This window comes from Thalassophryne amazonica, chromosome 17 (assembly GCF_902500255.1).
Source record: "Thalassophryne amazonica chromosome 17, fThaAma1.1, whole genome shotgun sequence".
Taxonomy (NCBI): Eukaryota; Metazoa; Chordata; class Actinopteri; order Batrachoidiformes; family Batrachoididae; genus Thalassophryne; species Thalassophryne amazonica.
The window spans coordinates 24566429-24587781 of NC_047119.1; the positions used below are offsets into that span (position 1 = coordinate 24566429).

General features: G+C 43.0%; 1 protein-coding gene across 1 annotated transcript in view; it reads left to right on the top strand.

The window, feature by feature from the left end:
- The first annotated feature begins 9744 nt into the window (after nt 1–9744).
- LOC117530070 (astrotactin-2) overlaps nt 9745–21353 on the top strand; it is a 465818-nt gene continuing 454209 nt past the window's right edge. Inside the window, exon 1 of the mRNA XM_034193006.1 lies at nt 9745–10162. Coding sequence (XP_034048897.1) covers nt 9745–10162 — 418 coding nt within the window. The remainder of the gene's footprint in view (nt 10163–21353) is intronic.

Sequence of the window (21353 nt, forward strand, 5' to 3'; positions counted from 1 at the left end):
ATATTAACATCACACTGACCTTTGGGGAAACAGTATAATTACAATGTTTGAGGTAAACTAAATGTAGAGGTTGCTCACTCACTAGAACTAATCTGCAAATTAAACTAAAACACTAATTAAATTTGAACATGCTTATCTTTCTTGGTTCCTTAAATTGTAGCAGTGCTGACGAAAGCCAGTTTGATAAACCAACAAATTAGTAAAGTTCTCACCCCCACACGGGGTAGTATATCATTCTACAAATTAGAGGAACCGATTGGAAGTTCTGGCCTTTTGACCATCAAATTCTTATCTGTAACCTGCTGTACCCATATTTTCTGGAATATGTGCTCAGCACCCACTAAAACGATTTGTTAGGTGTTTGATGTGTGATTATGTAGATTTTTATGTGGTTGTGTATTTGTCCTCCAGGTGTAACCCAGTTTCTAATTGAGTTGCTCTTTGTTTACACCTGCAGAACTAGGACAGTCTCCAGATAACTTAAACTAATCAATTAACCAAGATAGCAGAGGAAAACACTGCCAATGCAGCACAGCTCTCAGGAATGTTTCGACTTGGCTCGGTTATAGAACTTCAGCAATTCCATGATTTCATTCTGGGCTAAAAATGCAACTTTTATATATATATATATATATATATATATATATATATATATATATATATATATATATATATATATATATATGTGTGTGTGTGTGTGTGGTTACACGTGGTCTGCGGTTGTGAGGCTGGTTAGATGTACTGCCAAATTCTCTGAAATGCCTTTGGAGACGTCTTATGGTAGAGAAATGAACATTCAATACACGAGCAACAGCTCTGGTTGACATTCCTGCTGTCAGCATGCCAATTGCACGCTCCCTCAAATCTTGCGACATCTGTGGCATTATGCTGTGTGATAAAACTGCACCTTTCAGAGTGGCCTTTTATTGTGGGCAGTAAGGCACACCTGTGCACTAATCATGGTGTCTAATCAGCATCTTGGTATGGCACACCTGTGAGGTGGGATGGATTATCTCAGCAAAGGAGAAGTGCTCACTATCACAGATTTAGACTGGTTTGTGAACAATATTTGAGGGAAATGGTGATATTGTGTATGTGGAAAAAGTTTTAGATCTTTGAGTTCATCTCATACAAAATGGGAGCAAAACCAAAAGTGTTGCATTTATATTTTTGTTGAGTGTATATATATATATAACTGTGCATCACATGTTAAAGCTGCGACCATGTGAACAGTGTTTTTCTGGTTGAAAGCTTTTGTTCTCCTCAGTCCATAATGATATCCACTTATACCCATATTAAAGTGATCACATCCATGGCAACGCTTGTGTTTATCCAGTAGGATCCATTTCCATTATAGTACATACACTGTCTGCAGAACACACTGGAAGATAATGGAGACTTTGTTTACAGATATTGCTGCAAGCAAAAAAGGTCTTTGTTCCAGAAGTAAGACTTTGAGCGATTAATGTGTCCATTTATCTAAACATGCCTACAGAAGTTCCCCCCTATATAGCTTGTTTTTTTTTTCTTGATGGAAATTACAGTAAGTACTAATATTATTCTCTGTGACCACTGATCAAGCAAACAAATGGGCAAAAAGAATATTGTGACCTTTTGATATTCTTATATTTTACATATTTTCTTACATTTCAGCAAAAGTATTAAAGGATTTTAGATTTTTTTTTTTCATCATAAGATATTAGCATGTACTTCAGTGTAATCTCTCACAAAGCAAAAACCCAAATAAGCAGGATGACAATGAGCTTTAATAGTGTCCTAATGTGTCAAAAGAAGCTTGAACCTCAGTGTTTTGAAGTTTAAGTGGACTTTTTTCTTGTTTTCACGTGATGTCTCACATAACAGAAAATACACCAAAAGTCAGAATGACTGACCTCCAAAGACTGGAAACCAAATTAGGCTAATGACTGACTGAGCTTCATTAGCATCTTAATTTATCCAAAGATAAAAAAAATTAAAAGTCAGAGAATCACTGTACACCTTAATTTATCCAAAGACAATAAATCAAACATCACAGTATGACTGTGAGCTTCAGCAACAATCATTTATGCAAAGACATTAAGGAGTATGACTGTGAGCTTCAATAACCTCTTAATCCATGCAAAGGCACTTAAACGAGAGCAATTTCAAAAGCACAGCTTGACATTTTTAAAAGACAAAGCTTTTTATGTTGTCTCATGTGATCTTTCACCTCACACAAAAAGTATTTAAAAAAAAGTTTGACCTTGAGCATCAGTAATATCCTAATTTTTCCAAAGATGCTAAAGGATGGCTGATTGGAAAACTGAAGCTTGAGCTCTAGCTCTACCTAAATCTTTTTAGTTGACATTTCACTTTTTCCCCCAATATTCTGATTATACAAATTGTATTCATTTTCACTGCCTTCAGAACTGGTTTAAAATGTTGTATTTAAAATATAGCGGGGTGAATAATTATGGTGTGTGTGTGTATACTAAAAACAGCAGCATGACCATGAGCTCCAGGTGCATCCAAATGTAGCTTCCCACACCCCTTTAATATTATGTATCACATTAATACAGAAGGACAGACAACCAGTAATGCATATTTTCAGATGGTAATAGGCCTTTATATCTTCAGTAATTCAGTAATACACCTTTCTGAGGATTTAACCCATCATGCTGGGACCTTTTAAATGAAGACTTGGTCAGGGTGCAAAGAATTAACGCCAAATACTGGCATCATGAACAAGCAAATGAGAAATTTAAATAATTTGTTGACATTAAACAACACTCCAGTCTAGTTGAATGAGGCAGTCGGGGATAAGGTCACGCATTATGCCGCAGAAATCTGTTTAACAATCTGTGTCTAGATGCGGCGGACAATACCTTGTTGTCTATCAAATTCAGTTTTGAGGAGTCGGAGGCTGCCTTGGCATTCAGGTCGAAGCAATTTCCTGAGCAATAAATCTCATGTAACCAAGCACAGGCTGTGTTAAAAAGCTCTCCATCACCTATTAAGAATGCACTTTTCCTTTCCATTCCGCTTGTTTAAGGTGTTACTTGTAGCTGTCTGCCACCTGAGTATATTCACTGACATCAATCAATCCTATCTGATGTCTTGTTACTGTTTGCCCATTAAAGACAGACATGGTTCAATGAAACCTATCAGCAAGAAGAGGTCATGTCGGCAGAAACTGGGCATATGCTCTGTGGGCCCAGGCGAGATGTCTCCATAGCGTCAGCACTTTCACCAGGACAGCAAAGATCGTCAGATTTGCTCTTTAGGGTAATCTTGTATGCAACTGTTCAATCAGGAAATCATTAGTAAAATGTCAAATTCAAACAGAAAGCAAAGGGAGAAATTACCCAAATGCAAGTTACTGTAGGTGGGGTAGAAATACTAACAATTTGGTATAAATAAACATAATTTTAGCTCTTCAAAGCTTTGCTTTGCTGTTCCTGTCCTCTTCCAAGGCTCTTTCTCAACTCTACTCAACCTTTATTTCTAAAGCACATTTAAAACAGCAGTCTACCAAAGTGCTGTCTTTGGCCAGTTGTCCACTAATTGTGGTATGAGGATGATATCAACCCCAGAATTGCCCATTTAAAGGGTTTACTCTTGGCGAAGGTCAAAATTTGGATTTTCTGCCCAATATACACCAAACTTGCCACACAGATGTACATACAATAAGTGGATCAAATTTACGAAAGGTAACACTGGGGTCAAGGTCAGTAGGATCAAAGGCCAAAAAAAAAAAAAGTTTTCCACTCTGATTTGCAGCAAATGTGGCACTTATGGGTGTGGGTTCTGGAATTGGTCAGACGAGGTCAAAATTGGCAAAAGCCAATCAATGGGGTCAAGGTTATTGGCATGACGGATCAGAATGTGAGTATTTTTGTCCAGTTTGCACCAAACTTGGCACACACACAAAAGTAGGTTCAGGAGTTGCCTCACTGAGTTAAAATCCCCTAAGGTCAATCACTGGGGTCAAGGTCGTTGCATTCAAAGCTCAAAATAAGGCTTTTTCTCTGCACCAAACCTGGCATACATATGGTGGTGGGTTCTGGACTTGTCCAGGTGAAGTCAAGTAAGGAGATTGCATATTGAATTTTTGTCGTGCAGTGGATTGTGGGAAATGTGTACTTGCTACGTACTCACAGACACACTCAGAAAGTAAACAAAAGGCTCAGGATGCTGACCGAGGATTAATTGTTGTGTCCCTGGGTGCTTCAATAACCATCTCACATGTGAATTTCTATGTTGTTCATAAGAATGCAACATTTAGAAACAAGTGCACTCACTCACTCATCTTCAACCGCTTTTCCAGGTTCAGGTCGCGGGGGCAACAGCTCCAGCAGGGGACCCCAGGCTTCCCTTTCCTGTGCCACATTGACCACCTCTGACTGGGGGAATCCAAGGCATTCCCAGGCCATTGTGGAGATATAATCTCTTCACCTAGTCCTGGGTCTTCCCCGGGGTCTCCTCCCAGATGGACGTGCCTGGAACACCTCCCTTGGGAGGCACCCAGGAGGCATCCTTACCAGATGCCCGAACCACCTCAGCTGGCTCCTTTCAAAGGAGCAGAGACTCTACTCCAAGCTCCCCATGGATGACCGAACTTCTCACCCCATCTCTAAGGGAGACACCAGCCACCCTCTTGAGGAAGCCCATTTTGGCAGCTTGCACCTGCGATCTAGTTCTTTCGGTCATGACCATAGGTGAGAGTAGGAACGAAGACTGACCAGTAGATCGAGAGCTTCGCCTTTTGGGTCAGCTCCCTTTTCGTCACAACAGTACGGCAGAGCAAAGGCAATATCACCCCTGCTGCGCCGATTCTCCGGCCAATTTTACGCTCCATCGTCCCCTCACTCATGAACAAGTCCCCGAGACACTTGAACTCCTTCACTTGGGGCAAGGCAGTATTCCCTACCCAGAGTAGGCAATCCATCGGTTTCCTGCTGTGGAAAAAGGCAAAATATTAAGCATTTTATGAACATATGATATAAAACCTCTAAATATGTGCAATTTATCTCATCATTTACAAGGTAATAACTCCTAGAAGCAAGTTGGTTAGAACTTACCTCTCAGATCTTTTTTCTTGCCTTTTAAACTTGAAATTTTGCAGTTTAAGCATATTTTTAGTTCCACTACTGTTGCTGCCGTGAAAGGTGAGTTAATAACAGCTCCAGGTGCATCTTCTGGGTCCAAAATTGGCTTAAAGTTCCCACATCCCTCTTTGTTTACATCTATAAATGCTGGCTGTAGGCATACAGACTAACCTATGATGCATTGCGTGAGGTCTTCTTTTGAGCATGCACACTGGTACATGCATTCCCCCTATTACCAAAGGTCAGTCACTGGACTCACAGCTCAAAACCTTTTTCACTCCAGTTTACACCAAACCTGGCACACATATGATGGCAGGTTCTGGAATTGCCCAAGCAAAGATGGTTTGGATTTCTGACTGATAATAATCCATACACAGTAGATGCTGATGTTTGTTCCAAAAGAAGCAGGTAAGATAATTATCTGTAACTTAATCTCCACGACTGAAGCAAATTTACCATTAAAAGAAAATCCGAGTCTGTACTCGGCTTTGATCATGTAACGGCTGAGAATGGGTGAAAACTGAATTTAAAAGCTGTGGGTATTTAAGTCAGGTTAGGTCTGGGAGGATGCATTTTTAACATATCAGCATTACCCATGGGACAGCCTCGCTCCTGGATGTCAACCAACCAGGTAGACAACAAGTTTATCTATCTGCTGCATGGTGTCATGGTATGCCCTCTCTATTTGATGCGGTCCTCAACACTGGGGAACCTATGTGCTGGATCATGCACAGAGGATTATGCCATATGGCCAAAATGTCAAAACTGATGCTCCCTCACAATGCAAGCGATACTCCTCATCTGAATCTCCCTAACTGTGTGTTTAACAGAAAGTCATTCAAGAAGTATCCAAGGATCCTGTGAAGGTGCCTGGTACCAAAGACATCCAGTCATCACCTTAGGTCACTGGTTAAAGTCCAAGTCTCACAACCACACATTAAGACATGAAGTACCAGGACCCTAAATACGCTGACCTTTGGTCTTGTGTAGAGATATCAGCCTTGCCAAACACCCCTGTCCAGTGTCTCTGGACAACACTTTCACCACATAGAAATACACTTCCGCTGCCTGAGTTCTGGATGTCATTAAAAACCTGTATCCCAATCTTGATCCAGGATAATCACAAACCAAGATACTCAGCTTCTCAAGTTCTGCAATGAGGGCATCCATTGATTCTGCAAAGATCACAGCATCATCCCTGAAGTCAAGGTTCGCAAACCTTATTTTGCCAACAAAAGCACCTAAGTCGCTGGTTTCCACAGCCCTACCCAGCACCTCGTCAATGCAAGAACTGATGTATTTTGAAGGGAAAAATATGAAATCTTGACTGGAAAATGTGAGGTCAGTAAACTATGTCACATTAACTCCTCTGCCAGTTTCATGCGTTTTCTTGTATAGTTTTGTAATCCAAACAAATGTCTGGGGAATGGAAGTGTCTTATGTATTGTACAGATGGAATAATTAGCACTGAACATGGCAACAAACACTGATTTAGGTAATGGTCTCCTGCAGTAACCAAATGATGGTGCTTCTGGTGAATGTAGCTCGATTCTGTGTTTGTGTCACTAATATAACTGCTGCCTGCATGGGAAATAAGTATGAAAGATGACATTACACTAAATAACTGCAGTATGATGTATGATATCACACAGCCGTGATATTCTGAATGATGGCATTTGAAAGTGAAAACAAAACAAGTGTGAAAATTGGCTGTATTGAATTTGATACGGCCGTCTGAGATGAAATGAATTTGGCTGGAATCGAGAAAGACATTAAATATTTCCCTTCACAGGGAGAGGGAAGAGACAGAGATTGTTTCTGAAAGCAAATCTATAAGAGGTGCGACTCATTTGTCTTGATTGCATTTTCGTTTCAACTTAATCCCTCCCTCTAATGAAGCGAGGAAGCGAAATAAAGAAAAGAAGCTAGCACCAAGAAAACAAGATGCCCTTCTTGGCTCGAGCACCACCTGAAGTGATGCTGGTGACTGATGACAGCTGGATCAGCTGATGCAGCAAAGTACTGTTCTGTTGCGTCATGTGAGTTTGTGTTCAGAGGGAGCACGAGGGTGCTGCTTGTTTCAGAACCATGGAGAGAGGCAGAGAGGAAGGCTCTGAAGTTGTGCATGGAAGCAGCATGAGTGGGTCAAGGATGTCAGCACCATGGACAGAGCACGAAAAAGACAACCAGTCAGCATCAGGATGGAATCGTACACTCATCGACCTCTGTATTAGACACGCCTGTTCAATTTCTCCATTGAAGCAAATGTAACCAGTCAACTGCACTGCAGAAACTCCCTGCACTTAGATGGAGAATGTGTGATAAGTTCAATAATATATTTGTCAAATGCATCCTTTCCAACCACAATTGCACTAATTTTAAAAAATGAGCTTGTCATGATATCTAAATGTTTTCATTACCCTGCACTTTGGTGAAGCGGTGATAGCATGGTATTGTCTTCACCTGTGTGTGTCTGTTAACTTGATAACTCACAAACAGCTGGGCCGATTTCCTTCAAACTTGGTGGGAATTACGACTGTATCTGTGCATTACTTGGATAGATATCTACAGGTGATTCGATTTTGGAGTAGTTTTGTTAAAGGTCAAGGAAAAGATGGTTAGAAAACTTTTTTTTTTTTTTTTGTATATTTCAACAACCAAGAAGCCTATCATACAATGGCATCATCATATTAGATAAGATTAGATTAGCTAGAACTTTGCTATTCCCTTGGGAAGACTCCCTCAGGGAAATTGAGGTTCCAGCTGCATTGTATAGCAGCACACAGGGTAAGAAGCACACAGAGTATCAAAAGTGAAATTAAATATATATAATATAAAAAAACTGGCATCACGGTGGCTTAGTGGTTAGCACTCTTGCTTCACAGCAAGAAGATCATGGGATCTTTCTGTTTGGAGTTTGCATGTTCTCCCCATGTTTGTGTGGGTTCCTCTGGGTGCTCCGGCTTCCTCCCACATCCAAAGACATGCAGGTTAGGTGAATTAGAAACTTCATAATTGTTCAGATCTCTCTTGTAAAAAAGATTTTGATCTCAATGGGACTAACCTGGTTGAATAAAGACTAATTTAATCAATAACTTTTTGTGATTGACTGATATGAATGACTTCAACATGAAGTCGCTATAAGTCATGTGATTAAGTCATACATAGTCAAAGACACCATTAGACATTTGTATATTTACTTGTACATTTATATTGCGGTGTATAGAGGGTGCAGGGTATGCATCACCCGTCTGATGTCTTTCATTATATCAAAGAATATCTGTGCAAAAAGGGATGCTTTTATCATAAAAGCCTCAACTGTCAGGACATTTTACACACATCTGCCCTGCAATTACGAGCACAAATGGAAAACGGCATTGATAACCATCTCTGCATTCATGTATACCAGCAACACTGAATCAGTGCATTTTCATAAGCTTAGAATGAGCTCTTAATGTCAACATGGGGACAGACTCCTTCATGTTGCACTGCCATGTCAATGGAGGAGCCACTGTCTACTCATTTTTAGTGTAGGAGATCATACATGTTATCACAAGAGAGCATAAATCGCCATCGCCAAAGAAGCAAACATGTGAAAGGAAACAAAATTGTGACCTGCGATGGCAGCAAGAGGACACTAAATTCTGCACACTGTAGCTTTAAATGAGGGACATCGACTCCCCTGATGAAAACTGATGATTTATGATTTTATGACAAAATACTGCACTGTAACCACATCTGGACTGTTTCATTTCAGCTCCTTTGTTCCCAGTGCACAGAGGCATGCATACATACATACATATATATATATATATATAATATATATATATATATATATATATATATATATATATATATACACTCTTAGAAATGAAACATACACTCTTGGGCATAAAATGTTGAATTTAATTGATAAAGTTAAGGTAACTTTTCCACATAACATTAAGTGCAAAACAACATTCATTGACAATTAAATCAAATGAAACATTATTACTTAAATCCCAATATTGTGTTGTACGTAATTGACAAAGTTATGTGGAAAAAGTTAACTTTATCAATTAAATTCAACATTTTATTTCTTAGTGTGTAGAGAGAGAGAGAGAGAGAGAGAGAGAGAGAGAGACGACGTCCAAATACTTTTGGACCTGACTGTACAGAGAAATAAATATTATGAAAAGAAATTAATATAATAATAAAAAAGTTGCCTTTTGAGATTGATCTGGTGCATTGACGTTCCTCATTAGGCGCCTCCTTTTAGGTGAGTTCAAAGATGTTTTAAACAAATTGAATTTTAGGAATAAATATTAATAATAATAATAATAATAATAAAACACTGTCTTGCTTGCTGATTTCGCATCACTTATTCAATTCCAGTAAAACACGTGTGTTTATGTATGACAGCATGTTTCGGTTGCACTTTTAAAAATGTTCCATGATGTCCGTGAAGCAGCCTTTGGTTGTGTTGTTTGTGGTTTTGTTTTTTTTTTTTTTGTCTCTCTCTCGGTCCCGTAGATGAAGAGCAGACGTGTCATCCTCAGCACACCTGTGCTGCCGCCTCCTGGACGGTTGCGACTCGTTTTCAGCGACTGTACTATAAGTGAACGGACAACTTATGAGCTCCACTCACAGCGAGAGAACCCGCACACCGGCAGCGGGCATGGAGAGGAGAACCACCGCGCCGCGTCTCCTCCGCGTCCTCCTCGCGGGGCTCCTACTGCTTCTGGCGGGAACGGCGGCGCGAGCCAACAGAGCAGCCGCGGCGGCGGCGCAGTTGCCCGACGAAGAGCGGGACAAAGCGAGCGACGCCGAGACGCCGTGCGAGCTGAAAACCGTCACCGTGTCGACGCTGCCCGTGCTCCGCGAGAACGAGTTCAGCTTCACCGGCGGAGCCGCTGGCAGCGCGATGGGAGGCGGTGGCGCCACCGGAGCAGGTGCTGCCGGTGCAGGAGGAGGAGGAGCGGGGACAGGAGGAGGGGGAGAATCCCGACTCCTCTTATTCATTAGAACAGACCTACCGGGGCGAATCTCCGTCATGGATGATCTTGACAACACAGCTCTCCCTTACTTCACTCTGGGTAAGAACAGCCGATGTCTCACTCTTTTAAAACCTTTAAAACACCCCGCTGCTCCCAGAATGAAGTCACTTCCAGTCCGGATGTCCGACAAAACAGTAAATGTGGCTGTTGTCTTAACTCTTGCTGCTTCTGCTTGGATAAACTAACAAAATGCCACTTATACACATGCGGTTCCACAAGGGGGTGCAGGGGGGCGGTGCCCCCTCGCTTTGTTTTACACACAGTGGGTTGTTTAAATTTTCCATTTGGAAACACTCACATGCAACAACAAAGCATTTCATCCTCCAGACACTAAACATAAAGAAGAAGAAAAAACTGTTGAAAGAGTGTAGGTTATCGAGATCACTCCACTTCATTGTTAATTAAATCTAAAATATTAAAACTTCACGATATGATTACGTTTAAGAATGCAATTAATGTATACAGTGGAAAAATAAGCAACTGCCCCTCACAATTGAAGAATTTTTCAAGGAGAGAGAGGGAAAATATAATTAAAGGGGCTTGTATCATTTTTAAATTGCTGGCGATCGGATGACCAGAAAAGGCTTTTGTGTTTCTACTTGTTGCCCTAAAATATGGAATAATCTGGCAAAGGAACTCAATGTCCAAATGTCAATCAGTTTAAACACTAATATAAGTAGCTGAAGTTTTCTGAATATGTGAAATTTGTCTAAATTCTCTGAAAATTCAGTTCATGTTTCAAGGACTATATAGCTGTTGGTTAATATATGGACAATTATGTTGTTGATTTTGTGTGTGGTTTTTTTTTATTTTTTGGGATTATGTGATGTGTGCTGTTATTGGTGTGGATATGATGAGGAATTTGAGTTTGATTATTTTAAGATGTCTGTTTTGCTGTTCTGCTCACTTCTTTTGTTTTTGTTTTGTTGTGATAAGTTAAAGTTGCTGAGATGAAAGGAGTAGGTGTATATAAGCTTTGCTTCTACCTACACCCTTTTGGTTGCATGGGTTGACTGGCTGAGAAATCACTTTTATTTGTTTTATTTTGTTGCAAAGTTCTTTCCTTGAACTGAATAAACTTGAAGTGTTCTAAATATTTTTTTTTTTTGTGCCTAAAAGTAGATTGGATGGTTAAGTGGTTAGTACTGTCTTCTCAGCAAGAATGCCCCAGGTTTGCTTCTGACCGGGTTTGCATCTTCTCCCCATCTTTATGTAGGTTTCCTCTGTTTGCTTGCTGCTTGCTGCCACATCCAAAGACACGCATATTTGGTGAATTGGAATCACTTACCTGACCGTAGGTGTGAGTGTGATTGAGTTTGTGTGTCTACATGCTTCCCTGTGATAGATTGGTGTACCCTGCTTCTCACCCTATCACAGCTGCGATAGGGTCTCCCTGTGACCCTTCAATTGGAATAAGCTGGTATTTTAAAAAAAATGAATGAATGGGTCAATAAAAGTAGGCTTTTTTTACAGTGTTCATTTTATTTGGTAGAAAGTTTTACCCATTTGGAAATAAATATATATATATATAAACATTTTTCAATATCTGATAGCTTCCAGGGTGTCACTACATGTTATGCAAACAATGCAAGCCGGAACCAATATATACGAGGTCTGTCCGTAAAGTATAGGTCCTTTTTATTTTTTTTAAAAACTATATGGATTTCATTCATATGTTTTTACGTCAGACATGCTTGAACCCTCGTGCGCATGCGTGAGTTTTTCCATGCCTGTCGGTGACGTCATTTGCCTGTGAGCACTCCTTGTGGGAGGAGTCGTCCAGCCCCTCGTCGGAATTCCTTTGTCTGAGAAGTTGCTGAGAGACTGGCGCTTTGTTTGATCAAAATTTTTTCTAAACCTGTGAGACACATCGAAGTGGACATGGTTCGAAAAATTAAGCTGGTCTTCAGTGAAAATTTTAACAGCTGATGAGAGATTTTGAGGTGATTCTGTCGCTTTAAGGACTTTTCACGGTGCGAGACGTCGCGCAGCGCTCTCAGGCGTCGTCGTCAGCCTGTTTCAAGCTTAAAACCTCCAGGACGTCGTGAGAGAACAGAGAAGTTTCAGAAGAAGTCGGTTTCAGCATTTTATCCGGATATTCCACTGTTAAAGGAGATTTTTTTAATGAAAGACGTGCGGGCGGATTGCAGCGTCGGCTCGCAGCCGCCGCGACGCTCCGCCACAGGAAAAACACCTCTGTTGGAAGCCTTGAGGACAAGTTGGAACATCTCCAGCTGATAAACAATTTCTCATATACTCACTCCACTGAAAGCCATCAAAAGCCAACTGGATTTTAACAAATGGTTATCAACACGGAGGTGTTTTTCCTGTGCCGCCGCACCGCGTCGGCTGCGTCCCGACGCGCGGACCCGTCCGCACGTCTTTCATTAAAAAAATATCCTTTAACAGTGGAATATCCGGATAAAATGCTGAAACCGACTTTTTCTGAAACTTCTCCGTTCTCTCACGACGTCCTGGATTAATAGAGCCTGAAATGTGGAGGTTTTAAGCTTGAAACAGGCTGATGACAGCGCCTGAGAGCGCTGAGCGACATCTCGCACCGTGAAAAGTCCTTAAAGCGACAGAATCACCTCAAAATCTCTCATCAGCTGTTAAAATTTTCACTGAAAACCAGCTTAATTTTTCGAACCATGTCCACTTCGATGTGTCTCACAGGTTTAGAAAAAATTTTGATCAAACAAAGCGCCAGTCTCTCAGCAACTTCTCAGACAAAGGAATTCCGACGAGGGGCTGGACGACTCCTCCCACAAGGAGTGCTCACAGGCGAATGACGTCACCGACAGGCATGGAAAAACTCACGCATGCGCACGAGGGTGCAAGCATGTCTGACGTAAAAACATATGAATGAAATCCATATAGTTTTTGAAAAAAATAAAAAGGACCTATACTTTACGGACAGCCCTCGTATATATATATATGTGTGTGTGTGTGTGTGCTTCTGATCTTGACCACTATTTCTGGACAAGTTCTGTGCTTCAGGTGTTAGAACAGGCATCTACAAACCTGGTATGTCCACTGCCTAGAAACCTTGCAAGTTGTTTTGTTTGCAAATAAAACCAGTATGGGTTATAGCCTAATTATTCTGAAATGAGTAAAAAATTTAGAAGACTAAACAATATGTGAAATTCCAGATCATGGATTTGTGAAGTTCTAAAATGTTTGCACACTAGCAGAATTTCAATTATAAACCATATTTAAAATTTGCATAATGCATAGAACAGCTGTATATGTTCCACACTATTGGATCTGATCTACTTCCGAATGTGGACCCAGACTATGTTGGAATTATGATCAGACACAATACTTCCAGAAGTGCACAAGCTTGTTGCATGATTGTGGAAGTGGCCCCGCTCAGTTTAATACTGTTACTTGTTTAATAAGTAATATGCAAATTTCAGACTCCTCCAAATCTTTTAAGGTTTTTTTTTTTGATAAATTGAATCCTCACCCTAGCCTATTAAAAAATGCATGTTTTCTAAGGTTGCCACTCAGCAGACATCAGCTTAGGGCCTCCAAAAGGCCATGGCACCTTTCCAGAAATAGCAGACAGCTTTGGAAGCACAATAACTTCCAGTGAGTTCCACATTTTAATTTTGCATGGAACCTCCATGTTCAGGAAACTGCTTCCATTTGGCTGTTAGCTGATTATTTTCATCGATTGCACAGGTGTTGCTGCATTGTGTGACATCAGAGCAGGAGTTCTCTGTGAAGTCAGCGTAGTTGAATCTTCCCAGTTATACGTAAAGCACCTTTTGTCTTCCGTGTTAGGAAGTTTGAGTTCGATGTGTCTGGCATGCAGCATAAATTCTACTAACATTTTGTTTTATTTTTAGTTGGCTCTAATATTGTTGAAAATTCTTAGTTTTACTCCCCTGTGCTGTCAACCCGTGACACACAAATGAATTGTTTATCAGGTCAAAATTATTAAAAATGACTGATTTGGTAAAATGTTATACTGCATTAGTAATGTATAATGCTAATAAAAATGAATTGCCATGTAATATTCAAAAACTCTTCTGTAAGAAAGAAGGACAGTGTGGATTGAGGGGATGTGGTAACTTTATAGTACACTATGTAAGAACTACTCTGAAAAGTTGGTGTGTGTCGGTATGTGGAGTCAAGTTATGGAATCATTTGGACAACCACATTAAACTGTATGGAAACATTTATAAGTTCAAAAAGAAATATGTTAAAGAAATATGTTATCACAGTACACAAACGGGTAAAAAATGCTTATATAGAGTCAGTAAGAAGTGTAGATTATTGTATAGACATTGAACAGTAGTATCAGGTGTACGGCATTAGTAATGATCAGGGTGTAAGACTATTTGTAATTGCTTAGAAGGTAAAACTGTGTTAAACTTTAAATGAATTGAAAATAATGGAAAGCCATTGATACAATTGTTAGTACCTAACTGTACATTTGAATATAGAAAAGTATAAATGAAAAGGACAATATGTATGCATGCATAGATGTATGTGTGTAATTGTGTATGGGTTTTCATGTACTTGTATATAGGTGTACACGTATAGGTGAATGTGCGTATATGGGTATATATTGATGAGCACTTGTAATGGGTTTGAATAATTGATTATGGAGTTGTTGAGTATACTGCTATTGAGAATTGAATGTGTACCTCAAAAAGAAGATCCGAATACGAAAGCAAGCAGAAAGAATTGATGCTGGTGATGGGTGATTGTTGTAGTTCATTGCTCTACCATGAGTTTTATATTTTGCGAATTGTACTTATGGGTGGGAGTTTATAAGTTATACTTCTTCCCACTCCTTTTTGGGTTGAGGAGGCACAGTATGTGCACCGGTGTGACAAATGGTGATGAATGTATATGTTTGGTTTTATATCTGTATAGCAAAAAAAAAAAGTGTTTGAGGGTATGCGAATGAGACTATATGTGCCTTAAAACTTTAAAAAATAAACTTGAAACCCTCTAGCTTTATGTATGTATCGCAACATGAAAAGCACCTGCTGATATTTTGTACCATTTTGTGTGATGTGCTTTTACTCTTAATGTTACCAGGTAAAATAAATAATGTTGTTCTTTTTGCACTGCATTAACTGTCACTGCTTGGCTTTCTGTATGGGGGGGGGGGGGGGGGGAGAAACAGGTTCCCTTTGATTGATTTCACCATCCCGTCTTCTCTTATCGGCACTGTGAGATTACCACATTCCCTATATTTATTATTTGCACTGAGGAGTAGGTGTGTTTTAGGGGGTAACCATGAAAGGTTTTTGTCCATTTTATCCTATGGGTTGGATATTTCCTGGCCTCCCTCCTGAAAGTTGATGAACATCCTGTGTTTGGTGGATTAAAGATAAATATCACTTTTTCATGTTTCTGTTCACTGGCTTTTAGAGGAGACCAGTTATTTTATAAATTTTACCTGTGTGACAGCAAGATCTGTACTCCTGGAATCTCCTTGTGTGCTCTCTTTTTCAATTGTTATGATTTAACTGAGGATTCAGCACCCAACAATTTCTTTAGGAGCTAATTGCTTTGTTTTTGTCTGTGGTTCTTTGGCCACAGATTATTTATTATTATTATTATTATTATTATTATTATTTCCCCTCTGGTTCTGTTCATACAGTTTATCTTTTCTCCACTGATGTCTGCCTTTATGCAGTTAAATTCCAAGGCTTCCAGATTGATGTCAGTTTCATTTGATAAACATTTCTAGTCATGAAAATGTCATGTATTGGGAAAATAGTGGCCATGTATTTACAGTGCGGTGGCTGTCTCTTAAAAAAAAATGTCATAAAAACAAATGATTTTATTTAATGGCTCTACAACAGAATAGTGTCCTGTCCAGGGTCTACGCCACTTCACGCCCTTCTAAATCTAAAGTTTTTTTTAATCTTTGTACACTGCAAATTACTTGGTTCTTGACAAGATAAAAAATAGAAGTGTTACATGATTTATCTTGTTTAAAGCGTTAATTTCTTATTTTAATTGTTTGACATTCTTATATCTAGATTCAACAATCTTAATTCAAGACATCTTGTCAAGTGAAATTATTAGGGGTGTCTGAAAAAATCGATTCACGTCCGAATCGCGATTCTTTATTACAATTCTGAATCGATCCAAAATGTCCAAGAATCGATTTTTTTAAAAAGCATTTTTTTTTAAAACATTTTCTTGCATTTTCTGTCAGGCAACGGCCTCCGTACTACATCAAACATTCGTTAGCTGCAGCTTAGTATGGCGGATGAAGAGCTAATTCAGCCAGCACCGTCTTTGCTGAAGGCCAATGTTTGGGCGCATTTTGGATTATATTATTTGCTGCGTAAGGAGCTTGACATCACTTATGCAGTGTGCAAAATCTGCAAAATGAAAGTCAAGTACTTCGGAAACGCATCAAATCCGCAAGCCCACATGCTACACCATCACCCGTAGCTAAAAGAAGTGGAGACTTCTTGGAGTACTTTGAGAAGAAACTAGAAGACATTAGATTAAGCATATCTAAACATGCTTTGGCTCAATTTCTGCACCCTGCTGTGGAGGTGGGTGTTAATAATGAGGTGACACCTAGATTTACAGAATTTGATACTATTTCACTAGACGCGCTAGCAAAGCTCATGACGTCTACAAAAAGCACAACCTACCTATTTGATCCTATTGTTGTGTGGGCCGCTGAAGAGGAGGTACTGCTGGCCCACCACCACAAGATGGCGCCCTGCTTGAAGTGCGGGCTTCAAGCACGAGAGGACGTCGGCTTTGCTGGAGGTGACAGCTGTCATCAATCAACACAAGCTGTCACCCATCACCACCACTACAAAGACCGGACTGCAACTCCACCTCCTCGCCGAGAAATCAACTACCATTCAGGTAATTTCTCTGCTGACTGACACTTTGTGTGTAATAACCTGAACTTCTGTTGCAGCCGTTTTCCTGGAGTGTGTCCTTATCTGAGGGATTGGCGTTTGGTGTGACAGCGACGGCTTCGCCTCACACCCCAACCCAGATAAGTGGTTGACCAGGAGCTGCACGAGTGTGTGTGATTGGAGGTGGAGGTTTTCCCTCCTTTACTTAATACAGACTGTGGGATTACTGAGTGTGCGAACTCACACTCATCTGGACTGTCTCTGTTCTCTGCCAGCAGTACCGGGTCTGACTGCTGAAGACAGCGGCCACCTGGGGCGCAGGGCTTGGCGGCTCCGGTGTTCTTCAGCTCCGTTGGTGTTGGAAGCTGTGTGGGGATCCAGCTCTTCTCTCTCCAGGTGTCTTCTATCGTCAAGCCTGCCCACACGTCACCTGGTGTATGATTGACAGTCCACCATATTGTTATTGTCTGTACGTTGTGCGATTCACAACATTAAATTGTTACTTTTTGGCTTATCCATTGTCCGTTCATTAACGCCCCCTGTTGTGGGTCCGTGTCACGACACTTTCACAACAGGATTCTCGGCCAGCGTCATGGATCCCGAGGGGCGTCAACCATCGCTTGAACAGCCAATGGGAGAGCGAGGTGCACAGGCAGGAGGCGTGGTGGGTGAGCTGCAGCACATCTTAACCGCCTTTGCCGCTCGGTTGGACTTAGTTACCGAGCAGAGCAGTGTTCTCAATCGCAGGATAGAGGCTCTCACCGCCCAGGTGGAAGCGCATGATCAGGGCGCTGCTGCAGCACCTCCTCCTGCTGACCGTGTGCCAGAAACAGACATTCCGCTGGTCGTTCAACGACCCCCCCTCACCTTCCCCTGAAGCATACATAAGCCCTCCGGAGCCGTACGGAGGCTGTGTGGAGACGTGCGCGGACTTCTTGATGCAGTGCTCGCTCGTCTTTTCACAGCGTCCCGTCATGTACGCGTCAGACGCCAGCCGGGTGGCTTACGTTATAAACTTGCTTCGAGGAGATGCACGCGCCTGGGCTACGGCGCTTTGGGAGCAGAATTCACGGCTCCTAACGGTTTATACTGAGTTTGTGAGGGAGTTCCGACAGGTGTTCGACCACCCTCATAGAGGCGAGACCGCTTCAAGTGTGCTGCTGTCGATAAGACAGGGGTGTCAGAGCGCAGCAAAGTATGCAGTCGACTTCCGCATCGCAGCAGCGCGAGCCGGCTGGAATGCTGTTGCGCTCCGCGCCGCCTTTGTAAACGGACTGTCTCTGGTCCTCAAGGAGCACCTGGTGGCGAAGGACGAGCCGCGGGATTTAGATGGGCTTATCGACCTGGTTATACGGTTAGACAACCCATTAACAGAACACCGACGGGAGCGAGACGAAGGGCGTGGTCAGGCACAAGCCGTCCCTCTTCCTCCCGGGTCTGAAAGGGAGCCGCCTTCCCCACGCTCCACTGCCAGGGCTCTCCACGTGACAACAGCTCCCCCTGCTGACGTTGCTATGGAAACGAGCAGGGCCAAAAAACGATCAGATCAGAGGCTGATCCGTGGAGAGTGTTTTCTCTGTAGCTCTACTGAGCACACACAGAGAGAATGCCCCAAACGATCAAAACAGCAGCACTCGTCCTTAGAGACTGGGCTAAGGGTGGGTCACAATACCCACGCAGGGAGACCCCGTAAATCTGCACGAATCCCAGTCACGATCCTGAGTGAGGATTTAACCCTTCACGCCCCAGCACTGGTGGACACGGGGTCGGAGGGAAATCTGCTGGATAGCAGATGGGCAAAGGAGGTTGGGCTCCCTCTAGTGGCCTTACCGTCACCATTGTCGGTGCGGGCACTAGATGGCACCCTTCTTCCACTAATCACACACCAGACTCAGCCAGTGACATTGGTGGTGTCTGGGAATCACAGGGAGGAGATTGTGTTTTATGTAACACCTTCTACCTCCCGAGTGATATTGGGTTTTCCATGGGTGTTAAAACACAATCCCCGGATTGATTGGCCGTCTGGGGTTGTGGTTCAGTGGAGCGAAACCTGCCACCGGGAGTGTTTAGGATCCTCGGTTCCACCCGGTGTGACAGCTAAGGAGGAGGTTTTAGTCCCCCCCAATCTGGCGGCGGTGCCAGCCGAGTACCACGACCTTGCTGACGTCTTCAGCAAGGATCTGGCACTCACACTGCCCCCGCACCGTCCGTACGATTGTGCCATTGATTTGATACCGGGTGCTGAGTACCCGTCCAGCAGGCTGTACAACCTCTCACGTCCGGAACGCGAATCAATGGAGACCTACATCCGGGACTCGTTAGCTGCCGGGTTGATCCGGAACTCCACCTCCCCGATGGGTGCTGGTTTCTTTTTTGTGGGCAAGAAGGACGGCGGACTCCGTCCATGCATTGATTACAGAGGGCTGAACGAGATCATGGTTCGTAACCGATACCCGTTACCTCTGTTGGATTCAGTGTTCACGCCCCAGCATGGAGCCCAAATTTTCACGAAATTGGATCTTAGGAATGCTTATCACCTGGTTCGGATCCGGGAGGGAGACGAGTGGAAGACGGCATTTAACACCCCGTTAGGTCACTTTGAGTACCTGGTCATGCCGTTCGGCCTCACCAATGTGCCCGCGAAGTTCCAAGCATTGGTTAATGACGTCTTGCGGGACTTCCTGCATCGGTTTGTCTTCGTATATCTAGACGATATACTCATTTTTTCTCCGGATCCTGAGACCCATGTTAAGCATGTACGTCAGGTCCTACAGCGGTTGTTGGAGAACCGGCTGTTTGTGAAGGGCGAGAAGTGTGAGTTCCACCGCTCTTCTTTGTCCTTCTTGGGGTTCATCATCTCCTCCAACTCCGTCGCCCCTGATCCGGCCAAGGTTGCGGCGGTGAGAGATTGGCCCCAACCAACGAACCGTAGGAAACTACAACAGTTCCTCGGTTTTGCAAATTTCTACCGGAGGTTCATCAAGGGCTACAGTCAGGTAGTTAGCCCCCTGACAGCCCTGACCTCCACAAAAGTCCCCTTCACCTGGTCGGATCGGTGCGAAGCCGCGTTTAGGGAGTTGAAACGCCGGTTCTCAACTGCGCCAGTTTGTTGTTGAAGTGGATGCTGAAGCTGCCAGCTTCACTGCGGATCCACCCGGTTTTCCATGTGTCCCACATCAAACCTCACCACGTGTCACCCCTCTGTGCCCCCGGACCGGCGCCGCCTCCTGCCCGGATCATCGACGGGGAGCCGGCTTGGACCGTGCGCCGGCTCCTGGACGTCCGTCGGAAGGGCCGGGGTTCCAGTATTTGCTGGACTGGGAGGGGTATGGACCCGAAGAACGCTCCTGGGTGAAGAGGAGCTTCATCCTGGACCCGGCCCTCCTGGCCGACTTCTACCGGCGGCACCCGGACAAGCCTGGTCGGGCGCCAGGAGGCGCCCGTTGAGGGGGGGGTCCTGTTGTGTGGGCCGCTGAAGAGGAGGTACTGCTGGCCCACCACCACAAGATGGCGCCCTGCTTGAAGTGCGGGCTTCAAGCACGAGAGGGCGTCGGCTTTGCTGGAGGTGACAGCTGTCATCAATCAACACAAGCTGTCACCCATCACCACCACTACAAAGACCGGACTGCAACTCCACCTCCTCGCCGAGAAATCAACTACCATTCAGGTAATTTCTCTGCTGACTGACACTTTGTGTGTAATAACCTGAACTTCTGTTGCAGCCGTTTTCCTGGAGTGTGTCCTTATCTGAGGGATTGGCGTTTGGTGTGACAGCGACGGCTTCGCCTCACACCCCAACCCAGATAAGTGGTTGACCAGGAGCTGCACGAGTGTGTGTGATTGGAGGTGGAGGTTTTCCCTCCTTTACTTAATACAGACTGTGGGATTACTGAGTGTGCGAACTCACACTCATCTGGACTGTCTCTCTTCTCTGCCAGCAGTACCGGGTCTGACTGCTGAAGACAGCGGCCACCTGGGGTGCAGGGCTTGGCGGCTCCGGTGTTCTTCAGCTCCGTTGGTGTTGGAAGCTGTGTGGGGATCCAGCTCTTCTCTCTCCAGGCGTCTTCTATCGTCGAGCCTGCCCACACGTCACCTGGTGTATGATTGACAGTCCACCATATTGTTATTGTCTGTACGTTGTTGTGCGATTCACAACATTAAATTGTTACTTTTTGGCTTATCCATTGTCCGTTCATTAACGCCCCCTGTTGTGGGTCCGTGTCACGACACTTTCACAACACCTATACCAACAAAATTGTTTAAGGACCTGTGGCCCGTTCTTGGGCCTATTGTGTTGGAAATTGTTAATCTTTCATTAATCTCTGGTTCTGTTCCTGGGTGTTTTAAATCTGCAGTGATTAAACCATTGC